The 25,243-nt window shown below is 47.1% G+C and overlaps 1 protein-coding gene across 1 annotated transcript in view; it reads left to right on the forward strand.

The window, feature by feature from the left end:
• LOC309857225 (kinase suppressor of Ras 2-like) overlaps positions 1-13,736 on the forward strand; it is a gene marked incomplete at its 3' end in the record, with an annotated part of 124,312 nt that extends 110,576 nt beyond the window's left edge. The window contains exons 5-7 of the mRNA XM_082750014.1: positions 8,044-8,184; positions 12,280-12,430; positions 13,729-13,736. Of these exons, the coding sequence (XP_082606140.1) occupies positions 8,044-8,184; positions 12,280-12,430; positions 13,729-13,736 (300 nt within the window). The remainder of the gene's footprint in view (positions 1-8,043; positions 8,185-12,279; positions 12,431-13,728) is intronic.
• Between the last annotated feature and the right edge of the window lie 11,507 nt (positions 13,737-25,243).

Below are 25,243 nucleotides of genomic sequence, written 5' to 3' on the forward strand. Positions count from 1 at the left end.
TATTGCAGCACTTGGCTCGGGGAGAACCCCTGTTGGCCAACAGCTGCAATTTTCCGATGCCACCAACCCTGGGGACCTGGAAGGGGAAGCGGCTGATTGCCAGAGGAATGCATCCCATTTGGGAAGTATTGCTTGACTTCTGCCTAGTCCAGCTTCACACTCGGGGCAGGTTTCTGGGTTCTTCCCTGCTCGGATTAGCTGCGCTCTTGTCCCGAAAAGTGACTCTTGTTCCTTTTTTGCCTCGAGGGGCAGCCCTGGTCCTGTAGCTTCCCTCCCTGCCTCTCTTCCCTACTCTATCTGCTTCCTGAACCCGTCTCTGTCTCCCTCGTTCCTAATGCATCATAGTGGGGGTGCCCCTTGATTCTTGGTCTTGGGCAGATGTAGGTCCAGTCTCGGGGTGATGCTGAAAACACCTCCCAGAATTCAAGCATTCCTTCCACAGCCAGGACACGGTGCTTGGGTCGGAAGAGGGCTCAGCCTGCCTTCTGCACAGACAGCATCTCCTGTGATGTCTCAGCAGGCCTGTGAGGAAAGGTGGTATATGCCCATTTTACAGATGAGACAGTAGAGTCTCAGGGAGCAAACATGAATCACCAAAGCCTCAGAACTGGAATTTAGAAACTCACCTCTCCCATAATACCTGGAAGCCTTTCCAAGATGAGTGAGGCGTCCATGAAGGCTTTGGATTTCCAGTCCAGTGGGAAGGACCCATGAGCATCTCAGTGCAGCATCCTGGTAAAGGGAGAGAGGTTTGGGCTCCTGCCTTGACTCCCCAACTTCTATAGTTTTGTGGATCTGGGTTCATGATTTAAACTCTTGCCACTTCAGTGTTCTCGTTCATAGAATGGGCTCAGAATGCCCCCTCACAGCACCACTGCATGGATTAAAACGGAGCAGGCACATTCAAAGCACTTATCCCACTGGGTCAGGCTCACTGCAAGCAGTTAGTAAATGGTGGCTTCTCTCGGGGCTGTTCTTCCTGAAAAATGCTCTGTCATAGCCGACATAGATGCCCCCAGCGGACATCACAGAACTGCTCACATCATTGGCTTTTGACCCTGGAATCAAAGGAATCCCTCATGCAGAAGATTAAAAGCAATGAGTTAGATCTGTGTGAACTAAAAGGGAAAGATGCTCAAGGCTTGCAACTGGGTGAAAAAAGTAAGATTCAATTTATGTGGGAAAAAAACCCACAACCCTACACATCAACTACATTGCAGAGTTTACAACCCCCACCCCACGCACACACAAGTATGGACGTGCAGAGAGGCGTAGAAGAAGGTCAAGCTAGTCTCAGTGGTTACCTCCATTATGTCCAGGGAGAAGAAGACCACAGAGGAAGCTTTGGCCTTATCCTAAATGGTCTAGCTTTTTCCACAAGGAAAAGATACACAGGTGCTTGTTAACTAATTAACATTAAATTAAATCTATCCTTTCTGCAATATTGTGGCCTTGGAATCAGGTTGGGTTTCATCTTAGCTCTCTACTTAACTAGCTGTGAGAATGTGAACAAAAGGCTTAACTTCTCTGTGCCTAATTTCTCCATTCGTGAAATGTCGATCGTAACAGCGTCTAGCCCCTGGGGGTTTGTGGCTGTATCGACATGAAGTATTCAATAATGGTACCTTTATTTCTATTATTGTTCTTATTTTATTGGTGCTTCCAAGTCTGGAAAGGGCTCCTCAACCCTTTAAAATATCCAGTGTCTTCATTATTAGCCCATTATACTGCAAGAAAAAAAACCATGGTAAATGTTATAACGGAGTTAAGTGAAAAATGCAATGCCAGGGGAGGTTTGATAAAGACTTGCTGGAGAAGGTGATGTTTGAGATGAACTTTGGAGAAAAAGTCAGATTTCTCGGAGTTGATGGGATGGTGTGTAGGTCAGCTGTGCGTCCCAGTAATGCTGCCTAATGACCAACCATAAAACCTTAGTTGCAGGGCGCCTGGGTGGCTCAGTGGGTTAAGCCGCTGTCTTCGGCTCAGGTCATGATCTCAGGGTCCTGGGATCGAGTCCCGCCTTGGGCTCTCTGCTCAGCAGGGAACCTGCTTCCTCCTCTCTCTCTCTGCCTGCCTCTCTGCCTACTTGTAATCTCTCTCTCTGTCAAATAAATAAATAAATCTTAAAAAAAAAAAAAAAAAAAACCTTAGTTGCAGACGACGTGACCGTTGGTTGACCATGCGTCTGGGGATCGGTCGCCGATTCCCCGGCTCTTCTCATCTTGGCTGGGCTCACTCACGGCCAATAACCAGGTAGCAGTAGGCTGTTGTCTGACATGAGAAGGCTGGCTCTGTCTGGGATGTCGGGGAAGACCTAGCTTTGCTCTCCATGGTCCTCCTTCAGCGGATTAACTGACTGGCACCGACACATTCTCATGGACATGGCTGATCCAAGGCAGCAAGTAGAGCCATGCAAAGCCTTTTTCTATTGGCTGAGGCAAGAACCTTCCGGTTGGAGGATTGTGGGCATCGACTCTGCCTTGTTTGTGAGTGAATTCTCTCTTTTTTTTGAAGATTTTATTTGTTTGACAGGCAGAGATCACAAGTGGGCAGAGAAGCAGGCAGAGACAGGAGGAAGCAGGCTCCCACCAAGCAGAGAGCCCAATGCGGGGTTTGATCCCAGGACCCTGAGATCATGACCTGAGCTGAAGGCAGAGGCTTAACCCAGTAAGCCAACCAGGTGCCCCTTGTGAGTGAAATCTAAAGGCACATTGCAAAGGGTATAGGGGCAGGAGGTATAGAGGAATCAGGGCATCTTTACAACCAACCACATGTGGGTACGGAAAGCACTTTTAGATGGGGGAACCTGGACAAAATCATAGAAGGGGCACATTTGAGGTGATGTGTTCAGGGCCTCACACGGAAAAGAAAGAGGCAAGGGAGAAGAAATGGACTACAGTTGAGCCCTGAATAATGTCTGAGTCTGAATGATAGCCTATAGAACAGCATTTCCCCAGCTCATAAGTTTGACACCATGACCGCGCTTTTTGCCATGTCTGTGTATGTTCTTGAAACTGACTCAATTCTTCAAAACACACATGTATTTAAATAAAACACACATTAAAAACACTTATGTGGGGCGCCTGGGTGGCTCAGTGGGTTAAAGCCTCTGCCTTCCGCTCAGGTCATGATCCCAAGGTCCTGGGATGGAGCCCTGCATCGGGCTCTCTGCTCAGCGGGGAGCCTGCTTCCCTTCCTCTCTCTGCCTGCTTCTCTGCCTACTTGTGATTTATCTGTTAAATAAATAAATAAAATCTTAAAAAAAAATACAAACCTTATGCAACTATTGTAATGGAAAACTAGTATCACTTGCCATGAATGGAAGGCAATTGAGAAAATTTAACACAATAAAAACAGTAGTATCACAAGACACCTGGGTGGCTCAGTCGGTTAAGGGTCTGCCTTCTGCTCAGGTCATGATCTCCGGGGTCCTGGGATGGGGTCCTGCATTGAGCTCCTTGCTCAGCAGGGAGCCTGCTTCTCCCTCTGCCTGCCCCTCCCCCCTGCTTGTGCTCACCCTCTTTCTGACAAATAATAAATAAAACCTTTAAAAAACAACAACAGACAAACCAGAAAAACCCAGGGTCATTGCATCACGCTCGCTATTGTTACCTGTCCAAGGCTATGAGTCTGTGTCCTGCTCTCTGTTTTAGAGAGAGATCAGCACATGCTAGATGTTAAAGACAGCATCACTGGACAGAAACTGTCTCCTTGATATAACCCATTGTCACTCAGTGCCATATCTGCAGTGATCGTTGTGACCCATACTTGGGAGATCTGCCCTTCAAGAGTGTGTTTGAGCGGGGTCGTGGCATGGCTCCTTGGCCCCATCCAGCCTCAGTCTGGTTTTGCAGTCTTCTGTGATAATGAAAGCTTAATCAAAAGTGGGAGAGACTGGGCACTTAGTTGGCTCAGTCAGTGGAGCGTGTGACTCTTGATCTCGGGGTTGTGAGTTCGAGCCCCACACTGGGTGTAGAGCATACTTAAATAAATAAAAACCAAAAAAAAAAAAAAAAGGTTTGAGAGATAGGATGTCACTGGCTCTCTGACACTGCTTTCTTTCTTCCTTCCTTCCTTTAAGAAACCACATTGGTTTTTTTTTTATTATTATTATGTCAAGAAACCACATTCTTGGGGCGCCTGGGTGGCTCAGTGGGTTAAAGCCTCTGCCTTCGGCTCGGGTCATGATCCCAGGGTCCTGGGATTAGGCCCACATCGGGCTCTTTGCTCAGCGGGGAGCCTGCTTCCTCCTCTCTCTCTCTGCCTGCCTCTCTGCCTACTTGTGATCTCTGTCTGTCAAATAAATAAATAAAATCTTAAAAAAAAAAGCCACATTCTTATTTCTTTTATCATATTTGAAATTCAACACGAGCCTATATAGGCATAAAATAATAAACAGAAAAACTTGATTTATTTAGGTGAAAAGCTTGAGGAAGTTCAGTTAGCAGAAATTCCAAATTTATAGATATTGTTAATAAAATAAGCATGTATTCCTTTTAAGCAATTTCTGTAAGTTGGTTCGATTTAAATCCTATGAATTTCAGAATGAGGATTTAAATAATGAGTCAGGGAGACAGATTTTAGTTTAATCCAACTTAAAAGTATTTCTTTGCAGTATAACTGTACATTTTAAACATTGGAGAAAGGATACATTTGTTAAGGAATATATATTTTGACACAGATTAACTTTAATTTATTAGCTAAGACTTTTGCTGGTACTGAGAGTTGGTAAGTTTGGGGCAGGACCCCTCCAAGGAAACTGTGGCAGATGCTTGTGAGTTTGTGGGGCACAAAGTCAGCCTCGTTGTTGCTGTGACATTCAGCACAGCTTTGCATGAATAATTCCTTTAAACTCTCCCCACAGTCCCGTGCAGTAAGGGACACTTAAACCTCTGGTTTCCAGGTGACAAAACCGAGGTGTAGAGCAGTTTTGAAACTTGCTTGAGGTCATTCATAGTGGGAATTGGAGCCCAGTGAGGCTGAGGAGCCCAGGTTAGCCTGATTCTGGTGCCCAAGATTCCAGCCCCTTCCTGACGCCGAGTGGGAAAAAAAAAATTAAAGACTTTATATAGTAGAGTTCTCTTTTTCTGGTTCCATACTTTGCTCTTCTATTTTTTATTATTATTTTTATTAACATACAATGTATCATTTGCCCCCGGAATACAGGTCTGTGAATCATCAGGCTTACACATCTCACGGTGTGCTCTTCTAGTTCCGCATTTACTAATAAGCCCGAACTTAAATCAGCGCAAAGGAAGCACGTCTGCCGGCACGTTTACTGCGAGTAAGAAATGGCACCATCTCAGGGTCTGAGAGATTCATTTTGCTGTTAATTGCCAGAGTTTCTTTTCTGCCCGGTGAAGGAAGTTAGAATTCTGAGGTCTTTTCTGTCCTCAAACTTACTAGAATTGATAGAGAGAGTGGTAACTGCTGGAGACAGGTTTCATAGCAAAATCTACCTTTTTTTTGCTTTTAAATTCATAATGTACTTTATTTTTTTTAATTAAATTAAATTAAAAATTTTTTTCAGTGTTCCAAAATTCATTGTTTTATGCACCACATGAAAGTTTATACAGGATTCTGTCCTCTGGATGGGCTGGAATTCATTCATACTTAATTTTTGGGTTAATGTACCTTTTTATTTTTTAAAATATTTTATTTATTTATTTGAGAGAGAGCCGGGGTGGGGAGGGCAGAATGAGAGCGAGAGAGAAGATCTCAAGCTGGTTCCATGCTGAGCGCAGAACCCCACGTGGCTTCGATCTCACCACCCGGAGATCACGACCTGAGCTGAAGCCAAGAGTCAGATACTTAACCGACTGCGTCCCTAGGCACCCCTTGGTTAACGTGCCTTTTTAAACCTTGTTTTCCAGAATTTATTTATTTATTTATTAAATTTTATTTATTTATTTGACAGACAGAGATAACATGTAGGTAGAGAGGCAGACAGAGAGAGAGGAGGAAGCAGGCTCCCCGCTGAGCAGAGAGCCCGATGCGGCGCTTGATCCTAGGACCCTGGGATCATGACCCGAGTGGAAGGCAGAGGCTTAATCCAGTGAGCCACTCAGGTGCTCCCAGAATTTATTTTTAAGTCATCTCTACATCCAACATGGGGCTCAAACCCACAACCCCGAGATCAAGAGACATGTGCCCCACCAACTGAGGCAGCCAGGCGCCCCAACACACACAGAGTTTTAAAAATACAAATGTAATCACATTATATTCTGTCTTTGCAGATTGCTTTTTCACGGAAGAGGAAAATCTTGGAGATTTTCCCAACTCAATATGTATCAGTCTACCTTTTCAAGTTTTTAAAATTATTGTGCTGCGGTAATGAGCCATTTTATCCTATGTACACACACAAATAAGTCTTTTTTAGGGTGGTTTCCTAAAAGTGAGAATATTAAAATGTTGAGACAAAAATTGGATTGCCCGCCAGTGGCATTCTCAATTCTCAATGGTTTCTCTCATTCTTGCTGACACTGGATAGCATCAGTGTTAAAGAAATTTTGCCAAGCCCATCTGAACATTTTCCCATTAATAAGCAGATGATATATATATCTTGTATTTTCTAATTTTGTTGTAGAGAAGCAAATAGAAAAAAATCTCTATCAATAATCTTAATATTTATTAATAATCTTAACTATAATAATTATTAATGTGAGTTATCTTCATCACCTATAATCTCACTCTCAGAAATAGCTACTGCTCATATTTTGTTATATACCCTCCCAAGGCTTTTTCTGTGCATCTGTACATGTATAGTTTTATAAATTTTTAATGCATTATTTGTACATTATATTATACTTATTGATACATTATTTTTAATGATATGCCATCATATAGATATATTTGTAATGTACTTACATCACCCCCTATTGTGGAAGGTTTGGGTGGTTCTCCACTTTTTTGTGGCTATTTTCCATTTAGAGCAAAGCTTTGTGAATATTCTTAATTATCTCTTTAGGATAAAGCCCTACAGCAACACTGTCCTTAGAAATACATTGGAAGTGACAGATGTGTGCCAGATGTTGTTAGTTTTTACAGAACTAGTTTTCCTTTCTCGTGTCATGGCATCTCTCCATAGCATGAGTTCATATCCATCTCATTCTAAAAGTATTTGTGGATTTGTGAATATTTGCATGGGAGTTCAGATTCACGAAGTACAAAAAGGATTTCCGTGAAATGTTTCTCTGCTGTACTTATTTCTTTTACAACCGGAAGCTTGTACCTCTTACACCCTGAAAACTACAGCCTTGGGAATAGAGTCAATACCTTTGTAATAACTTGATGTGGTGACAAATGTCATTATGCGTCTCTGCTGCTGGTAGTGAGCCCTGCATCGAGTATATAATCGTTGAATTTCCAGGTTGTACGCTTGATGCTAATATAATATAGTGTGTTCACGCTACTTCAAGTACAAATTAAAAAAAGTAAGAAACAAAAAATGTTTCTTCCACACCTCTTCCCCACGTCCCTCTTCCCTTTCCTAGATTATTAGAAATCCCAGAGAGTGGCTGCATTTACAAAGATACATAAAAGTAGACATTGACATCTCCCGCATGCCTGGAGAGTATTTCTGTGTAACAATGTATCTTGGACGTGGTTCTGTACTAGTACATAGCACGCTTCCTTATTTTGTTATAGATGCCTAGTGCTCCCTTGTGTAAAATTCCCTGGATAGATCAGTCTCCTGCTGATGGACTCTCAAGGTGTTTTCAGTCTTTTGCCATTGCCAGGAGAACTGGAAGAAATATTCTTTTACAGTCATCAGGCCCAGTGTGGCGTCTGTAGGTGAGTTCCTAGAAGCGGAGTCCTTTGGTCCAAGAATCTGTGCAGTGGAAATGTACATGACAGCAGCCAAAAGTCCCCCCTGAAGAAGTGGTACCTTTTGCTTGCCTCTCCTCCCTGCAGTTAAATCCATCTTTAGAACAGGCTTTGGATGGGGTTTGGGCAGAGAGGGGGCCGTAGGGAGGTTCCTGCTTCTCCTCCCGTGGCTGTGCCTCTGAGACCCGCTCTCTGTCCTTATCTGTGTCTCCACAGAGCAAGCTGGTGAAGTACTTCAGCCGTCAGCTGTCCTGCAAAAAGAAGGTGGCCCTTCAGGAACGCAACGCTGAGCTGGACGGCTTCCCCCAGCTCCGGCACTGGTTCCGGATCGTCGACGTGCGCAAGGAAGTCTTGGAGGTGACCAGAGACGGCCCCCTGCCCCCTGCCCCCGATCGGACAGAAACAGTGTGTTTTTGCCTGTGCCTGGCACATAGTAGGCCCTAAAAAAAAATGTGTTGGACGAAGGTATAGAGGATCTTTGATGCTGTCCAAGTGGGTTGTTAAGAGCTCAGCCCCGTCTTCCTCCAGCTCCGCTACTCATGAGCTCAGTCACCTCGGCCGAGTCACATTACCTTTTAGAATGGGTCTGTCCAGCAGAACTTCTGCAGTGATGCAAATATTTTGTATCTATGCTCTCTGATGCAGTGACCGCCAAGGGAGCCCTTGAGTGCTCAGAGTGTGATTAGTGCCTGGAGCTGATGGATGGAATTTTTACTTATATTTAATGTTAATGAATGTGGCTGGTGGCCACCATAGTGAACACTACAGACTGAGGGTATTAGGTTTCTCATCTGTTTTAATTTAATTTAATTTTATTATTTTATTTTATTCTATTTTATTTTTTCAGGTTTCCAAGATTCCTTGTTTATGCACCACACCCAGTGCTCTAGGCAATACGAGCCCTCCTTAATACCCACCACCAGGCTCACCCATCCCCCACTCCCCTCCCCTCCAAAACCTTCAGTTTGTTTCTCAGAGTCCGCAGTCTCTCATAGTTCGTCTCCCCCTCCAATTTCCCCCAACTCACTTCTCCGCTCCATTTCCGCTTGTCCTCTGTGTTACTGTTTATGCTCCACAAGTAAGTGAAACCATATGATAATTGACTCTTTGCTTGACTGATTTCCCTCAGCATAATCTCCTCCAGTCCCGTCCATACTGATACAAAAGCTGGGAATTCATCCTTTCTGATGGAGCCATAATACTCCATTGTATAGTATTCTCATCTGTTAATGGGGGTAATGATTGCCTCCTCTTCTGAAGTGACTAGAATGATAAAATGCCATGATCCATCCAACATGTTCCACGCAGTCTGGCACCTGATAGCATTCGGTAAATGTCAGCTTGTTCTTACTGTTGAAAGCTCTGGAAGTAACCGGAGTGGACCACATCCTTAAAATCCCAAGGACAAAGAGATTTTCCTACCTTCTTGGACCCCAAGGCCTCATTGTTTCCAGGGACCAGTCCAGCCCTCATAAAAACCGGTCACTGAATATTTGGGGCCAGGAGCTGTCCTAAGGGCTTTATAGTCAGGATCTCAACGATTGAGACTGTTCAGACCCTCACAATGATCTTTGGAGGTGGGAACAATGATCCCCCTTGTGCAGAGCAAGAATCTGACGCTCCAAGATGAAGCGACTACTCCTGCTAGGGAGTGGATGGGGCTGACAGGAGAAAGCAGCTCAGAAGGACTCTGGGGCAGGTGGGAAGCTCTGCGCTTTCTCCTCCTTTTTCTGTTGCTGGGGACTCGCTGAGCTGGGTAGACAAGGGGGTGCTCCCTTTGCCTGCGGGACCAAGTACCATTTCTCACAACGCACCCTTCTCGCTTGAAGAGGCCTGGAAGATTGTCTTCCACCTTTTGTCTTTTTCAGACCTTGACCTCTAATGTGAGCTCTCCTAGAACCCACCAGATGCTGAGCTAGACGGAGGACCCACAGGTTCCTCTGTCCCTGCCCCTGCACTGCATGCATGTGCACTGGATGCTGTATGACTCTATGTTCCTTTATCTCATTCACAGGATGGAGTTTCTTTCTTTCTTTCTTTCTTTTTTAATTTTATTTATTTATTTGACAGATCACAAGTAGGCAGAGAGGCAGGCAGAGAGAGGAAGTGAAGCAGGCTCCCTGCTGAGCAGAGAGCCCTCTGTGGGGCTCCATCCCAAGACCCTGGGACCATGACCTGAGCTGAAGGCAGAGGCTTTAACCCACTGAGCCACCCAGGTGCCCCCCAGGATTGAGTTTCAATGTGAATAGCCTAAAAATGAAAGGTCACGTATAACTAGGGACAGTTCATTTTATTTGCACGGGCCAGTCCCCTTTTTGGAGGCTTTGGGGACTGTTTATTTATCAAGTGTGGTGAATACAGAGACAAAATCTTCTCAGCTAGGGGTTGAAACCTGGTGGCCCCCAAGCTATCCCTTGAATCTGATGCACAGACATTTTTTTTTTGTCTGATACGGTGTTTGCAAAAAAAAATTTTGTGCCAATATTTAAAAGCTTAAAGAGTTTGCATTTAAAAAAAAAAAAAACCCAGATCTCTGCCTTCTCGAAAAAGCCAAATTTTTGAGCACACTGAGCTGAATTCCTGTCCAGTGGCAGTCACCTGATTTCTGCTGCCCCTTCGGATCCTGCAGGCTCTGGCTTTTTGGGAGTTTTGCTCATTTACCTGGCCTGCAAGTGCCCCAGCTCTGGCTCTTAGTCTGTTAGAATCCTGAGTCCACCAACTAGGGAACGCTGAGGTTCCAGCTCTCTGCCTGCAGCTCCCGTCTGCGTCCACCAGAGGCCCCTTTCCGAGAAGGAACCAGCAGTATGGCCAAGGCTCCCAAGTTAACAGCTTGCGTTCAGACTTACTTGCTGTGCGTCCCTGGGCAAGTGGTCTAACCTCTCTGAATTTTAGAGTCCTAATTACAGACCAATGGTGATGATGAAAGTACTACTTTACTGGGTCTTTGTGGCATTAAAAGAAAGCCCAAAAAACACTTAAAACAGTGCACCATTCATTTCATTTTCGTTTATTATCACTTTATTGAACGGAAGTGAATCTGCTCTGTTAGTCCGGGTTTCTTTAGGCTTTGTCCATTTTTTATGTTGTTATTACTTCTGTGATTTTTTTTTCTGTGACCCCAAATTTTAGGGAAATTTGAGTATTTGGAGAGTAAATGATAGAATTGAAATGCACAAGTGAATTCTGCAGCAAAGAGGAGAAATCTGTCAGGTTGTGAATGAGTCCCTCTAAATGTGATTTGTTTTGTACCTTCAGCTCCTGGACCATCACTTTTCTTAAAGTGGACTTTATTGAGCCATGTGTCCCTATTTGAGAAAAACCCTAAATGACTCAAGTGTTGTTTTTTCCTGCTCCCTGCCCTAGTGAGTTGGAAAGGCACTGATCTGGCTTCATGGCCTTTGCCCTGCATCTGTTTTGAGGCAAAAAAGAAGTTTTCCTCCTTCTGGCTGCCAGTTAAATGTCTGTATTGGGGGTTGGTGAGGGGGTGGGGAGGGAGGTATTAGATTTTGTTGTAATACACAGATGTGGCCACAAGAGGGCAGCAATATCCCACAATAGGACACTAGACTCTCCATCTTTAGGTGTCTAAAATTCTTATTTAAATGATGTGTGTAAAAACATTGAATGCCATTAACTGCTATAAATGAAGTCTCTCTATTATGTATATATATATGGATATAGATGCATAATATGCATAAATGCATAAAGATGCATAAATATCAAAGTCTGACAAATTTCATGGTATCCCGGGACACAGCATTTTGGGAAATGGGGGGCAGGGGAGTGGTTGCTGCTGGTGGTGAAGGGACATTTGTAGCTGGCAATCCTACCATTTCTGTTCTCAGTCCATCTCTCCAGAGGTGTCCTGGTCCCCACCTCATGCTATACTCCAGTCTTACCACTTTGTCTTAGAATGCACAGCCTTGCCCCGTTGGGCTCAGAAGAAAATCCAGGTTCATTTCCAGCACAGAGCTACACATAGGGTTCCAATTTACCACCCCTTAGGGTTCCTAAACCCCCAGTCTAGACGGGAATGGCAGGGGAGGACAGCCATCAAGGGACTAGGCCTATCCAGTGTGCTCTGCTCTGAGATCCTCCTGTATTTGGGGTAAGCCAAGCTGAGCAGAGGGCCATCCAAAGACAAAGGAATTGGAGACTGCCCATAAGGAGTTCAGGGAGGACATAATTAACTGCCACCATCTATAGAGTACTGGCTGTGTGCTAACAAAAGGGGCTACTTCACAAAGTATGAACACTTAAGACTCCCATTGTACAGATGAATAAAGTGAGGCTCCCAGAGAGGGTAAGTGACTTGCCCAAGGTAATGAGTGGCCAAGCTGAGAGGCAAGCCCAGGCCTGTTCCCCCTAGCTACCGCTAGGCGGCAGTGTGGAGGCTCAGCCCGCTCTCCTCCCCTCTGGGCTCCTGAGATACTTCTTTCTCCCCTGCTCTAGGAGATCACCCCCGGCCAGCTGAGTCTGGAGGACCTCTTGGAGATGACAGATGAGCAGGTGTGTGAGACCGTGGAGAAATACGGAGCCAACCGAGAGGAGTGTGCCCGTCTCAATGCCTCCCTGACCTGCCTGCGGAACGTCCACATGTCAGGTGAGCAGGCCTTGGGGACGGAGGCTCGTCCCCAACACGTAATCCTTGGTTCCTCCAGATTTCTGCACCTGAGCTGCAGGCCAGGATGAGACAGTCAGCTTTGGTTGGGAAATACCAAATTCACCAAATTCCTCAAAGAGGGGAATTCCGAAGCCGGAGGGGGTGAAGGCAGCTCTTGGAAGCTTGTGCTCAAGGGAGTGCGGAGCTGGTAGGGCATTTGGTTCTGGATAATAATGGCCCAGATATGGAAATCCGGGAGTGCAGAGCTGGTCAGGGTACTGGTACCTTAGACATTCTTTTTTTTTTTTTTTTTTTAAAGATTTTATTTATTTGACAGAGAGAGATCACAAGTGGACAGAGAGGCAAGCAGAGAGAGAGAGAGAGAGGACGAAGCAGGCTCCGGGCGGAGCAGAGAGCCCGATGTGGGACTCAATCCCAGGACCCTGAGATCATAACCCGAGCCGAAGGCAGAGGCTTCAACCCACTGAGCCACCCAGGTTCCTCCGATACCTTAGACATTCTTAAGTGCCTTTGCATGTTGGGTCCACATCCAGCTAACTTCTTATTTTCTTTACATAAATAATAGACTCTCAATGTAAAACAAAGCAGAGAATAGATAAACAAAAAGAAAAGAACTATCCCAGGCTCTGCCTTCTAGGGAACCTACCGTTGTCATTTTGGTAAAAAGTTTTGGTGTAAGTCTTCCAGACAGATGGGTATATGAGTCCTGATTTTAAACAATATGATTACGATTATCCATGCACATTTTGAGACCCCCCCCCCCCAATTAAATAACCTCTGGGACTTGTTTTATCAGTTTGGGATCCAAATTGTTAAAAAAAAAAAATTCAGCTGAATGAGTTGGAGATCAGTTATGAATCTGCCGGAATCCCTTCCAGCACGCAGAGAAGTCGTTTTTATAGGCCAGAGGGTGAGGCACGGGAGTTATTAGCAAAACAAAAGAGAGGGTTGTTTCCTGAGAGGCTAAAACTTCTTAAGTTTGGGTTTGCTATCTTGTGAGGGTGAAAACTCCTTTTGGAGATTGTTTTGTTTTGTTTTGTTTTGTTTTAGTAAGCCCCCGTGTGGGGCTTGAACTCACCCCCCTGAGATCAAGACTTCTGCGGAAATCAAGAGTTGGTCGCTTAAGCGACTGAACCAGCGTGTACCTTAGACATCGGAGGCTTGTTTTGTTTTGTTTTTCTTTTTCACATCATCTTTTTTTTTGCTCTTTCCCATTCATCGCTCAGATCCCCATTTGCCGCTATTAGCTCCTCTTGAGTCTCCCTGCTTCTCTCTAGCCTCGTGATCCCCCCACAAATTCTGGGGCCTTTGTAGCTGGAAGGGATCCGCTCTGCAAACTCGAGCTAAATCCGGTCCATCGGCTTGGTTGTTTCGGTTTCCGCCACTAGGTGTCACTGTAGAACCTCAGTCTGGAGCAATGAGGCCGCTGCTTGGCCACAGAAGCCTTTGCTGGGTTCAGCATGGAACGTTCAACAGGTATTTCCTGCCTGCTGTGTGCCAGCAGGGCTGGGATGTAGCAGGGAATGAAAGAGAGAACATATTTGAAACAGGTCATTGGCCCGAATCCCTGTGCACGCCCTCTGGTAGTCCTTCTTGCTGGCACATCCTTACCAAAGCTACGGTCATCCTCAGAAGGGACCCTGACTCAGAGGCTGTCGTCTCATTGAACGATGTTGGCAGCATCCCTGGGCTCAGTGATCTGGTGTCAGTACCATCCTCTCTCCTCCCAATCCCAGGTAGGACAAGCAAAAATGCCGCCAGATAGTCCGGTGAACGTTACCAAGTAGCTTTCCAGAAAGTTTGTATTGATTTCTACCTCTGGCCTCTCCTCCACCCCCGCCCCATATAATGCTCTTCACCTTCCTGAGGCTGTGCACTCACCCTTGGTGACATCCTGGGCTGCATGAAACCCTGTACGGGCCTCTAATCTTCCGGTTTTCAGTTTTGGTCGAGATGCACAGAAATGAATCAGATTTACATGACAACTCTGTACACACACACCCCTATGCACATACGCACCTGAAATGAGTCTCGTGAAAGAAAGAATTGGCATCAAACTCATTCTTACTATATGTGGTATTTTGGATTCTTTTCTATTTCTTTTTTTTTTTTAAGATTTTATTTATTTATTTGACAGAGAGAAATCACAAGTAGATGGAGAGGCAGGCAGAGAGAGAGAGGGAAGCAGGCTCTCTGCTGAGCAGAGAGCCCGATGCGGGACTCGATCCCAGGACTCTGAGATCATGACCTGAGCCGAAGGCAGCGGCTTAACCCACTGAGCCACCCAGGCGCCCCTGGATTCTTTTCTATTTCATTTCGTATCATTTACCCGACGCTGGTAATGACCCATCACTTTCAGGTCACACCTCACTGGTTGTGAGCCGTGGTTTGAAAGACAGGGATCTCTTTGATCCTCGTGGGGGAAAATTTTTCTCTCTCTACCCTTCTGGGTCCTTAGATGAGACCACCACCAGATGAACAAGAGAAAACAGAGGTTTGCTAACATGCATACCTCCTGTATTGTAGAAGAGCCTTGGGGAAACTGAGTCACTCTTCAGAGTAGCCCTAAGACATCATCTTAAATCACATCTCTAGTTAAAGTCAAAAGAGAGGGTTTTACACTCAGGGGGTGGGGGGAGGCCCTTATGGGCGGTGACCAGGAAAAGCACAATCAACAAGGGGAAGGTGGTTGTACAGAAATCTCTGCCTTCTCCACTGGTAGAAGTTTCTAGAGATTTAATAGTCACCCTTCTGATACCGAGTTGGAGACATCCTTATCCATGGAGGTTTCCCTTATCAATGTCAGTGCCTTTTACAAAAGTACAACTTCTACTCGGGTACCAGAGCTTCCCCTCTGTCTGCTGTTTCTTCAAAATCATCAGCCTAAAATAGCCCTTCTGCCAAAGGGATGTATTCTGGGGTGGCAGATTCCACTCCCCTTCATCCTCCTGCCTCTACCGACCCTTCCTAGGCAGCTCAGATCCCGTCTACAAGGTCCTGCTCTGTTTCCAGCCTTAGGGCCACTGGGACTTTGACAATGGTGGCCAAGTCCTGCACGTTTGTCAAAATCCTACGGCTCTTGGTGCTGAGGTCAGAATGGGGAAACACTCAACTCAGTGCCATGCATTAGGTCGCACAACCCAAGGTGTTGGAAGCAAAGAACTTTGTACGACTGTTTATAAAGAACGAGGCAGGGGGATGGCTGAGCACAGCCCCTCCCAACAGCAAAATCGGGGGACTTTTAAGCTGCCAGTGCGTGCCTATACACAGAGGTGCTTGGCAAAGGACAGTTCAGTCTAGAATTGGGGCAGAAGCTATCCTAAGGGGACAGGAGTCCAGCTCCTAGCTGGTTGAAGTCACAGACCACCCCGGGTCGGCTCGTCGGTGCTCTGCCTGCACTTAGTCCCGTGTTTTTGCGCTGAAAGGGGTTTAAATCCTGCAAAAATGACCAAAACACTGCCCAAGCATGGGCAGTAGGTCAGTCTTAACTTCTGATAAAAGCACTGGGAGCTTTCTGAGGATTTATGGTCTCTGCTGTGGTCAGACTATGTCCTGGCTTGGGAGTGGTTGTTTTTTTTTTTATGTTCTTTTGTTCCCTGAAAACCATTAACTGCTCAGGTCCCCCCCCCTTTTTTCCTGCAATTTTAATGCATCCCGGGAAGTTCTGCGAAAAATGTGCTTATGCGAATAGCGCCGGCCAGGCATTGCTCACAGACCTGCCGGGGTCCTCACATGACTTCTCTGATGTTAAGAAAGCTGCATCTCAGCTTCATTTTTCTGGGGACACCTAACTCTGTCTTGTCTACTCACCCAGCTCAGCTCCAAACTTCCCCAGAGTCATACTTTACTTCTGCTTTTCCTGTCTGTGGCGGGGCTGCTCACCACTTTTTTTTTTTTTTTTTTTTTTTTTTTTTTTTTTGCTCACCACATTTTAATTTAAATTTTAACCTTTTGGGTGGAGTGATTTTTTTTTTTTTCTTTAAACAATGGGTGTCTGTCTCCTCACCAGACCATAAGCTGCAAAGGATCGGACCTCTTTCTGGTCATCGTTTTATTCCCAGGCCTGATATCAATATCTGATACACTGTAGGGACTCAGTAAACATTTCTGAATTAAAAGATTTTTTTTTTGTTTTATTTTTTTAAAAGATTTTATTTATTTATTTAATAGACGGAGATCACAAGTAGGCAGAGAGGCAGGCAGAGAGAGAGGGGGAAGCAGGCTCCCCACTGAGCAGAGAGCCTGATGCGGGGCCCGATCCCAGGACCCTGGGACCATGACCTGAGCTAAGACAGGGGCTTAACCCACTGAGCCACCCAGGTGCCCCTGGATTAAAAGAATTTTTAAAAAAAGACTTAATTTGAGAGAGAGAGAGAGCACACAAGCAGGCGAATCAGCAGAAGGAGAGGGAGAAGCAGACTCTCCTCAAGCAGGGAGCCCAGTGCGGGGCCGGATCCCAGGACCCTGGGTTCATGACCCGAGCTGAAAGCAGAGGCTTCACTGATTGAGCCACCCAGGTGCCCCAATATTTCTGAATTAATGCACCTTTTCCCACATGTAGCCTGTGCAAATCACCAGGGGCTTAAAGTACGGGGTCCTTCTCATGGGTTGCAGAGAAAGCTCAGGATTTGGCTTCCGTTTGGAGCCCCAACCGTTCCCACTTCCCCTTCAAGCCTTAACTGTTGACTAAGTCTGTTAGTTACATAGAATTTTCTGGATCAGGCATGCATTTCACATCTTGCTCTGGGCACCATGGTCTGGAATTCCCTTTCTCTTTGTTTTCCCAGTGAATCCCCTGCTTATCCTCAAGCCCAACCCCTGCCTCCAAGCCTCTGCACTTCGTTGAATGAATGAATGAACAAACAAATGAATGAATGCTCTGCCACCAGTTGACCATGTCTTACAGTGGTTGTCAGTTTCCTGGCCTTTCTCTCTCATCTGACTGTGACCTCCTGTGGGGCAGGTGCAGTTACAAGCCTAGCTTCTGACTCAGGGTTCCCCTGTTGAGGGAAGACTCAAGCTGTTTCATGTACTTGCTACTGATCTCCACCAGGGGGAAGCAGGGAGCCATCCTTTTAAATCTTCCCTCAAATATGATCTTTGGTTCCTAGAAGCTTCTAACTATCTTAGGAGCTGGATGATTCCATCATTTCCTGCCCTACACTTTAACCAAAAATGTTATCCCAAACTAGGGAACACAGTACTATCTTTCCCATGAGACTGGTTCTGAACCGTCATCCCATATTTATTTGCCCTGGTAACCCCAGCTCTCATCTGGACGGCTGGTCTCTTGTACAGTGATGATGTCAGATATTTTAAATTCTGGTGTGGAGCATCTGGGTGGCTTAGTCGGTGAAGCATCTGCCTTCGGCTCAGGTCATGATCCCAGGGTCCAGGGGTCCAGTCCCATGTCCTGCTCCCTGCGCAGCAGGGAGTCTGCGTCTCCCTCTGCCCCTCCCCCCTGCTTGGGATCTCTCTCTCTCTCTCAAATAAATAAAGGAAATCTTTACAAAAAATTCTGTTGCATACTGGTGACTCAAAGCATGTTTGTTAAACGACTGAAGGAATACAACTTGTGTGGAGAAACTCATGGAAGCAGACGGAGACAAGCAAGCTTTATGCCTGGAGGAAATGTGTGCTCTCCGCTTCTCTGTCTCCCTCTTAGAACATTGGGGCACCTTTATTTCAGACGTGTGACTCTAATCTTAGTGTTCTCCCTCGGTTTGGGGGATAGCCTTGTTTCCCAGTGTCCAAGAAGCCCCCAAGTTAGGAAGAAATGAACCCTTCTTCCGTTCTCAGAGCTTGTTAGATCAGCCTTAGTCCGAATCCAAAGAATCCTCAATTGTCCTTTCAACACGTTCAGGGGACCCCAAAGCCATGATATCTTAACTTTTTCTTGTCATATCAGATGTGGCCTGAAACCAAAAAAATTCGTTTGTTCAACAAAATTTGTCGAATGCCTGCAGTATGTCAGGTACCGGTCTGATCTCTGAAAATGCATACTCAGACGCCTGTCCTCAGGGCTCTCCATTCTAGCGGGGGTGGGGCAGGCAGACGATGTGTTATAATCATAGTAAATAAGTGCATTGTGAAGTATGTTAGAATAAGTGTGGTTGAGGGAAGAAAAAAGTGGAGCAGTCTCGGGGGGATGGCAGTGCCCCCTGGGAATGGGGGGAGGTTGTCCTGCTAAATAGTGTGGTCAGGGCAGGCCTCCGTCCTCTTCAGTTTTCCTTTCTGCTTTCTCCTTCTTAAGGCTTCACTGTTTGCTAACGGTATGAAATCTGGATAAACTCTGGTTCTGCCAAGTCCTGGGCCTGCCACCTCTCAGTGATGTGATTTTCAACATGGCATCTCACAGTTCTGAGCTTAGCTTCCTAAGCAGTAAGATGAAGATGATGATCATTTCTACCCATTGGTTGTTAGAAGGATTACAGGAGATGGTATAGGCAAAGCACAGGGCCTGACTTGGATTAGGTACATCATGAGCCTTACTGTTACTGTTACTGTCATGATCATTATTATCACTATCCCTACCCCCATCCTGCACTTGTCATCACCACCCTCGCCACTGAAGTTCTGTCACCATCACTACCACATCATCACCACCATCACCATCACTATCATTATCACCATCATCATCAACACCATCACCACCGCCATTATCATCACCATCATCAACACCATCACCACCACCATCATCATCACCTCACCACCACCATCACCACCATCACCACCATCATCACCACTATCATTGTTATTGTCAGCACCATTCACACCATCACCATCACTTCTGTCCACACCATTGCCATCATTATCATTATCATCATCACTATCAGCCTTACCACCACCGCCCACACCATCATCACCACCATCCATACCATCAACACCAACATCATCATCACCATCACTACCACCATCAACACCATCAACACCAACATCATCATCACCCACATCACTACCACCATCATCACCATCACCACCACCATACACACCATCACCACCACCATCATTGTCACCACCACCACCACAACCATCAACACCATCAACACCAATATCATCACCATCACCACCACCATCATCAACACCATTAACACCATCATCACCATCACCACTACCATCCACACCATCACCACCACCATCATTGTCACCACCACCACCACAACCATCAACACCAATATCATCATCACCACCACCACCATCAACACCATCATCACCTATCACCACCACCATCCACACTGTCACTACCACCATCACTGTCACCACCACCACCACAACCATCAACACCATCAACACCAACATCATCACCACCACCACCATACACAACGTCACCACCACCATCATCATCCTCATCAACACCAACCTTGCCATAACCACCAACATCACCACAATCATCACCATCACCAGGGTCCTCTAGACTTTCTCTGACCTCAACTCTCTTCCCTCTACCTTCTTGCCATCATCTTCTCTTTTTCTCTCCAAAGGGCCCATGACCTTTAGTTTCCTAATCATGCTTCTCATTCTTTGTTTCTCTGATTTCCCTTCCCTCTAAGCCACTTTCTCCCTCAACATAACTTCTTCTTTAGAACCTATTCTCCCCACTCTGTTTGACTTGCCTGTTCTCTAGGGGTGGCCCACTTTCCCCCTGACCAAGCATTTTTCCATGGCACCCATTTTCTCCATCATGGTCAGTACAGAGCCAAGGCCCTAGGGGTAAATGGATTGTTGCAGAAGAGTGTCTACCTGCCATTTGCTCCCTACCCCTCACTGTCCCTCCAGCCCCAGACTGGCTGCCTCAGGCCTGAAAACCACAGGCTCCCTCCTGGAACTTTCCTCCCTAGATCACAACTGCTTATCAAAGAAGACCCCAGGGGGACAAGACTCAGAAACCACAGTGCAGATGCTGTGCCTTTTCTTCTCTTCTGTTTCCTCTTGTTCCCTTCTCCTCTTGGGGGTTTGACTGTTTTGAGACCAATAATGGGCAGTCATTTGCATCTTCTCCTTCCCCAGAAAAAACCCAGGTCCCAGGTAATGGAAGGCCTTGCTTTTATCTTTCCTTTGCTTTCCTTCCTTCCTTTTGTATGCATTTATTTATCACTTATCATGCATTGGTATATATCAGGCACTGTGCTAGATTCCAGGGCCTGGGGACTTTCTCAGGGCTTCAGTGGGGAGCTGAGACCCAAAGCAGGAGGAGGAGTTCTCCTAATGACTGGGGTGGGGGTGGGTGGGGGGAGCATGCAGAAGTGCCTCATGTCAGGAGATAGAGTGTAATGTGGGAGGCACAGACAGACCCGTGTGACTGTGAGCGCTGAGGAGGGCTGGCCTCTGCGGTGGACCTTGGCACGGAGCTGCCATCGAGGGGTGTGGAGCAGAAGATGCGTGGGTCGCTGTCCTGTTTGCAAGCAAGCCCTCCGGCTGCGGCATGTGGGGGAGGGGTGGCTCACAGCGAGTTGCCAGGAGGTGCAGGAGGAGGCTTGGACAGGCACACGTTGCAGCACTGTGGATCTCAAAGATCAAGAAAGAATTCTCCGGATGCCGTAGGGGGCAACTTAGTAAGTTTCCTTAAGGAGCACGGGGACAGGGCCCGTGGGCAGAGAAAGTGGCCCCTTTGGTTGTATGAAGCTGGTGATTATGTGCTTTGTGCTTGAGGGGGAAGGGACACGCCGGAGGTGGATCATAAATGTCTTCGAATTTCTACTCACGAAACTACTTTCCCAGGATGTTTCTCGGGCTTATCATTGAGCTTGACATTAAGCCGTGCACAGGCAGTCAGGAGGCCCTTGAAGAATGTAGCAACCAGCACGTCTTTGATCCATATCGCAGCTCTGCAGGCTGTCGGCCAGCCTTCTGGGCTAAAGAAGAACATGTTTCTGCTTCTGTCCCTCCTCCTGGGGCCGGAGAGGAGGCCAGGGTGCCAAGAGCAGGCAGGTAGCCCCAGACCCCGGGGGCCTCTCAGGGCCTTCGGCCAGGCGCTCTCCGGCTCCTCCTGCCTGGCCGGGGGACACTGGCAGCCAGGAGAAAGGACAGGGTGCAGAATGGCCCCGAAATAGCCTGGAAGCCCGGGCTCGCTCGAGCGCGCGTGCGCTCTCTCTCTCTCTCTCCTTCCTTGTTGGGGTATTCAGCGCAGCCCACTAGAGCCCTGCCTTCACCGCAGCCTTCCTTTGACTAGAACAAAGAGTAAGAGCGGTCTTGATTGCCCTATTGTTCCAGCTGCTTCTAACTTTGGGAAGACTGGGTAGGGCGCGGGAGAGCAGGGCCCCTCCCAAAGCCTGCAGGGTCTGGTATGTTCCAGCGCTGAGGTCCTCTCTTCCCATCTTGGTTCCCTCTCCAGCCCCGAGCTGTGGGTTCTCAGGAACCCCTTCCACACACGGAGCGCCATGTTGGGTCTCTCCGTGGCCAGTGATAGAAACTTAATGCAACCTTACCAACGCCTCATTCGTTCACTCTGTGAGCAACGATCTGACTTCCTGTCTCGGTCACCATGGGGGGCTGGGACACAGTGAGAGCTGGACATGCTTTCAGCTCCCAGGGACCTTGTATTCTAGACCTGCGCTGCCCAGTCGAGCGGCCGCTAGATTCATGTGATACCCATGAAAATGAAATAAGATAAAAAATTCACTTTGTCCATCTTACCAGCTTCCTTTCTAGTGGTCCATGGTTGCATGGGGCTAGTGGGTACCCTACGGGAGAAGCAGAATCCTGGGACATTCCCATCACCGCAGAAGGTTCTATTAGATGGTGCCGCTCTAGACTACGTTGAGAAAAATGATAAGAAAAATGACAAATGGTGATCAGCTTTATGCGGAGAATTAAAATATGGTGACAGGGGAGTGACTAGGTATCTCTCTTTGATGGGATGGTCGCAGTGGGGGTGTCATTCAGAGTTTACCAGTAAAGCAGACCCAGGAGGATAAATGTATTAAGAGATTAGGGCGGGGATCGCCTTATTGTTGGGGAGGGTGGGCCCGCCCATCGGGAAGAGCCTGCTGCCTTTGTTCTGCTCTTAATGCTTTTTGAAGGATTGAATCAGGCCCGTCCAGATTATGGAGGGTAATCCTCCTGATTTAAAGTCAGCTGATTAGGGACTTTAATCACATCCACAAAATACCTGTAAAGCAACCCACAGATTAATGCTGGATGGAGTACCTGGGGACTCCGGCTTAGCCACGTCAGACCATCCCAGCGGGCATCTCTGAGAAGGTGACATTTAAACTAAGCCTTGAATGACAAGAAGGTTTACGTAGCCATGAGAAGAGCGGGGAGAGCGCCTTCTGAGGAGAGCAAGTGGGTCATGCCAGTCTCCAGAGCTTTCTGAAGAAGCCGAAAGAAGGCTCTCAGAGCTGAACCATGGTGCGTGCTCTGGTGATTCTTTGCTGGGTGACAGCTGACTCCAAAACAACCACTGCTTTGTTTTTTCTCGTGATTGTCAGTGTTGCCTGGGCTCAGCAGGGTCGATCCTTGGTACCACGCATTATGGCTTGACTGGGCTGGAACATTCAAGATGGCGCACGTACACGGACGGCGGTTGGAACTGGCTGTTGAGGGGGAGCTCAGTTCAGGCTGTCTGCGGGGGCACCCACATACTGCCTTTCCATGTGGCTTGGGTTTCTTATAGCAAGAATAAGCGTTGTAAGAGGGAGAAAGGGGAAGCTGTCAGGTATCTCAGAAGCTAGTTCTGGAACAGGTACAGTGTTCCTTCTGCTGGGAACTGTATCAGTGAGGGTCAGTTGGAGGGGAGAACCGCTGTGAGTATAAGGGGAAAATGAATTTATCCTAGGTGTACAGACCTTATACAACTGAAGGAAGAACTGGGGAAGCAGAAGTTCATAAGGGGAGACTGAGGACTCGGCGAAAGGTCTCTAACCTGCCCTGATGTGGGTAAGCCAGCCTGGGTTGTTGGAACCCTCTGGAAGCCAGCACGTCCATCTGTTGCAGGGAAACCAAGAAGAGGGACTAGAGGAGACGCTCATGGAAGGTGGTTGTTTCTTTGGAGCTGTTGCTTCTGTGGGTTTGCAGGGACGAGTCTGGTGTTGGATTTGAGGTCAGTGTGGTCACCAAGGCCCACCGTCAGGATGAGAAGTTGGCCCCAGAGTGGGAATGATGATGGAGAAGCCAGACCAGCACCTCTGCATCTGTCCCCTGTTGTCCCTAACCCACGTCTCAGAGCCGCATAGCTGCTGCTTCCTGCATGTCCCAAATTTTGTACGTTGGACAGCTCTAACCTGGGACTCTACAGAGACAGGATTTTGGAAACACAGGTGCCCGAATCTCGCCAGGCTGACAACACACTAGTATAGATCAGGGAGCGGGGGCAGCAGGATGGCAGGTCAGGGGAGCGCAGCCAGACAGGACCAGCTTCTCGGGGGGCCTCAGGACCATGGCAAGAAGCTCGGGTTTCTTTGAAGCAGAGTAGGAGGCTGTCGGAGGGGTTTTAAGAAGGGAATTGTCTTGATTTGATTTCATTCGACTCTTAAGGGTAAACGGAGCTGGTTTGGGGCAAGTTTCAATCCATTGGTCAATCTCCCTTCTTCCTTCTTCATGCCTTTGTCCTGCCTCCCTTGGGCTTGGCCTCAACTCTCCCTGTTTAGCTCCACCTTACTTTTCTCATCTGTAAAATGGTAGTATCTTCCTTCAGCGCTGTTGCCAGAAAAGAAATGAGTTAATCAATAAACGCTTAGCCTGATGTCTGACAGATTGCATGCCTAGGACATGGCTGGCTCTGATTATCTTTATTATTATTTTTTTAAGTCAGCCCCCCACCCATCCTGCCCCTGGCCTTTGCCTTATAGCCGGGGAAGCAGAAGCCCTGCTGAGAAACTGGTCCAGGGCTTCATCTGCTCTTCCCGATATAGCTGCTACTTTTCTTTTCTTGCTGGCCACCTTTGGCCCCTTTCTTAAACCCCCGTGCCACTTCATGCGGTCAGCTCTGGCTTTTGTAGGAATCCCCCAGTGAGAACAAAGGGAACCTGGCTCCCGGCTGGCCTCTCTGATCTGAGCCACGGTCCTCCCTGTCTGAATTCCCTGCACCTGGGAGGTAACAGAGCAGAAGAATTGGTCACAGAACTGAGACTGAACTTGAACTGTGTAGTCGGCAGGGGCTGCTCTGTTTGATTATCGTGGGTTCTGTGTCCACTAAACCGGATGAGCAGAAATCGGACCCAAACTGACGGTTCCATTTGAGAATCAGACCCCAGCTCCTTCCCCCAGGCTCCCGGTTGGTCCATCTTCAGATGTCTTCATTAGCTTATCACACCAGCTACCCTGACCTAATTGCTTTTCTTGAAAAGCCTGCCCTCAGGGCCTTTGCACAGGCCATCCTTTCTGCCTGGAATGTTGTCGGTGGCTGGTTCCTTGTCATTTTGGTCTCTGTTGAAATGCCACCTTCCCGGAGCATCTCACGTCCACCTCAGACACTCATAATCCCATTATGCTGTTTATTTCCTTCATGGTTCCTATTTGTTTATTTATTGGTTTGTTTCTCTACTCCTTGCCAGAACAGTGGATCTCAAAGCTGAATGTCCACCAGAATCCCCAGTAGGGCTCTTGGACTTTCTGTTTCAGCTGGTCTGGGGACGCACCCAGGCACCCATTTTTTTTTTAAGGTTTTATTTATTTATATGACACAGAGAGAGAGACAGCAAGAGAGGGAACACAAGCCTCAGGAGAGGGAGAGGGAGAAGCAGGCTTCCCGATGAGCAGGGAGCCCTATGTGGGACTTGATCCCAGAACCCTGGGATCATGACCTGAGCTGAAGGCAGACACTTAACCATCTGAGCCACCCAGGCACCCCAG

This window comes from Mustela nivalis (assembly GCF_964662115.1).
Source record: "Mustela nivalis genome assembly, contig: HAP1_SCAFFOLD_504, whole genome shotgun sequence".
In the NCBI taxonomy this organism is placed as follows: Eukaryota; Metazoa; Chordata; class Mammalia; order Carnivora; family Mustelidae; genus Mustela; species Mustela nivalis.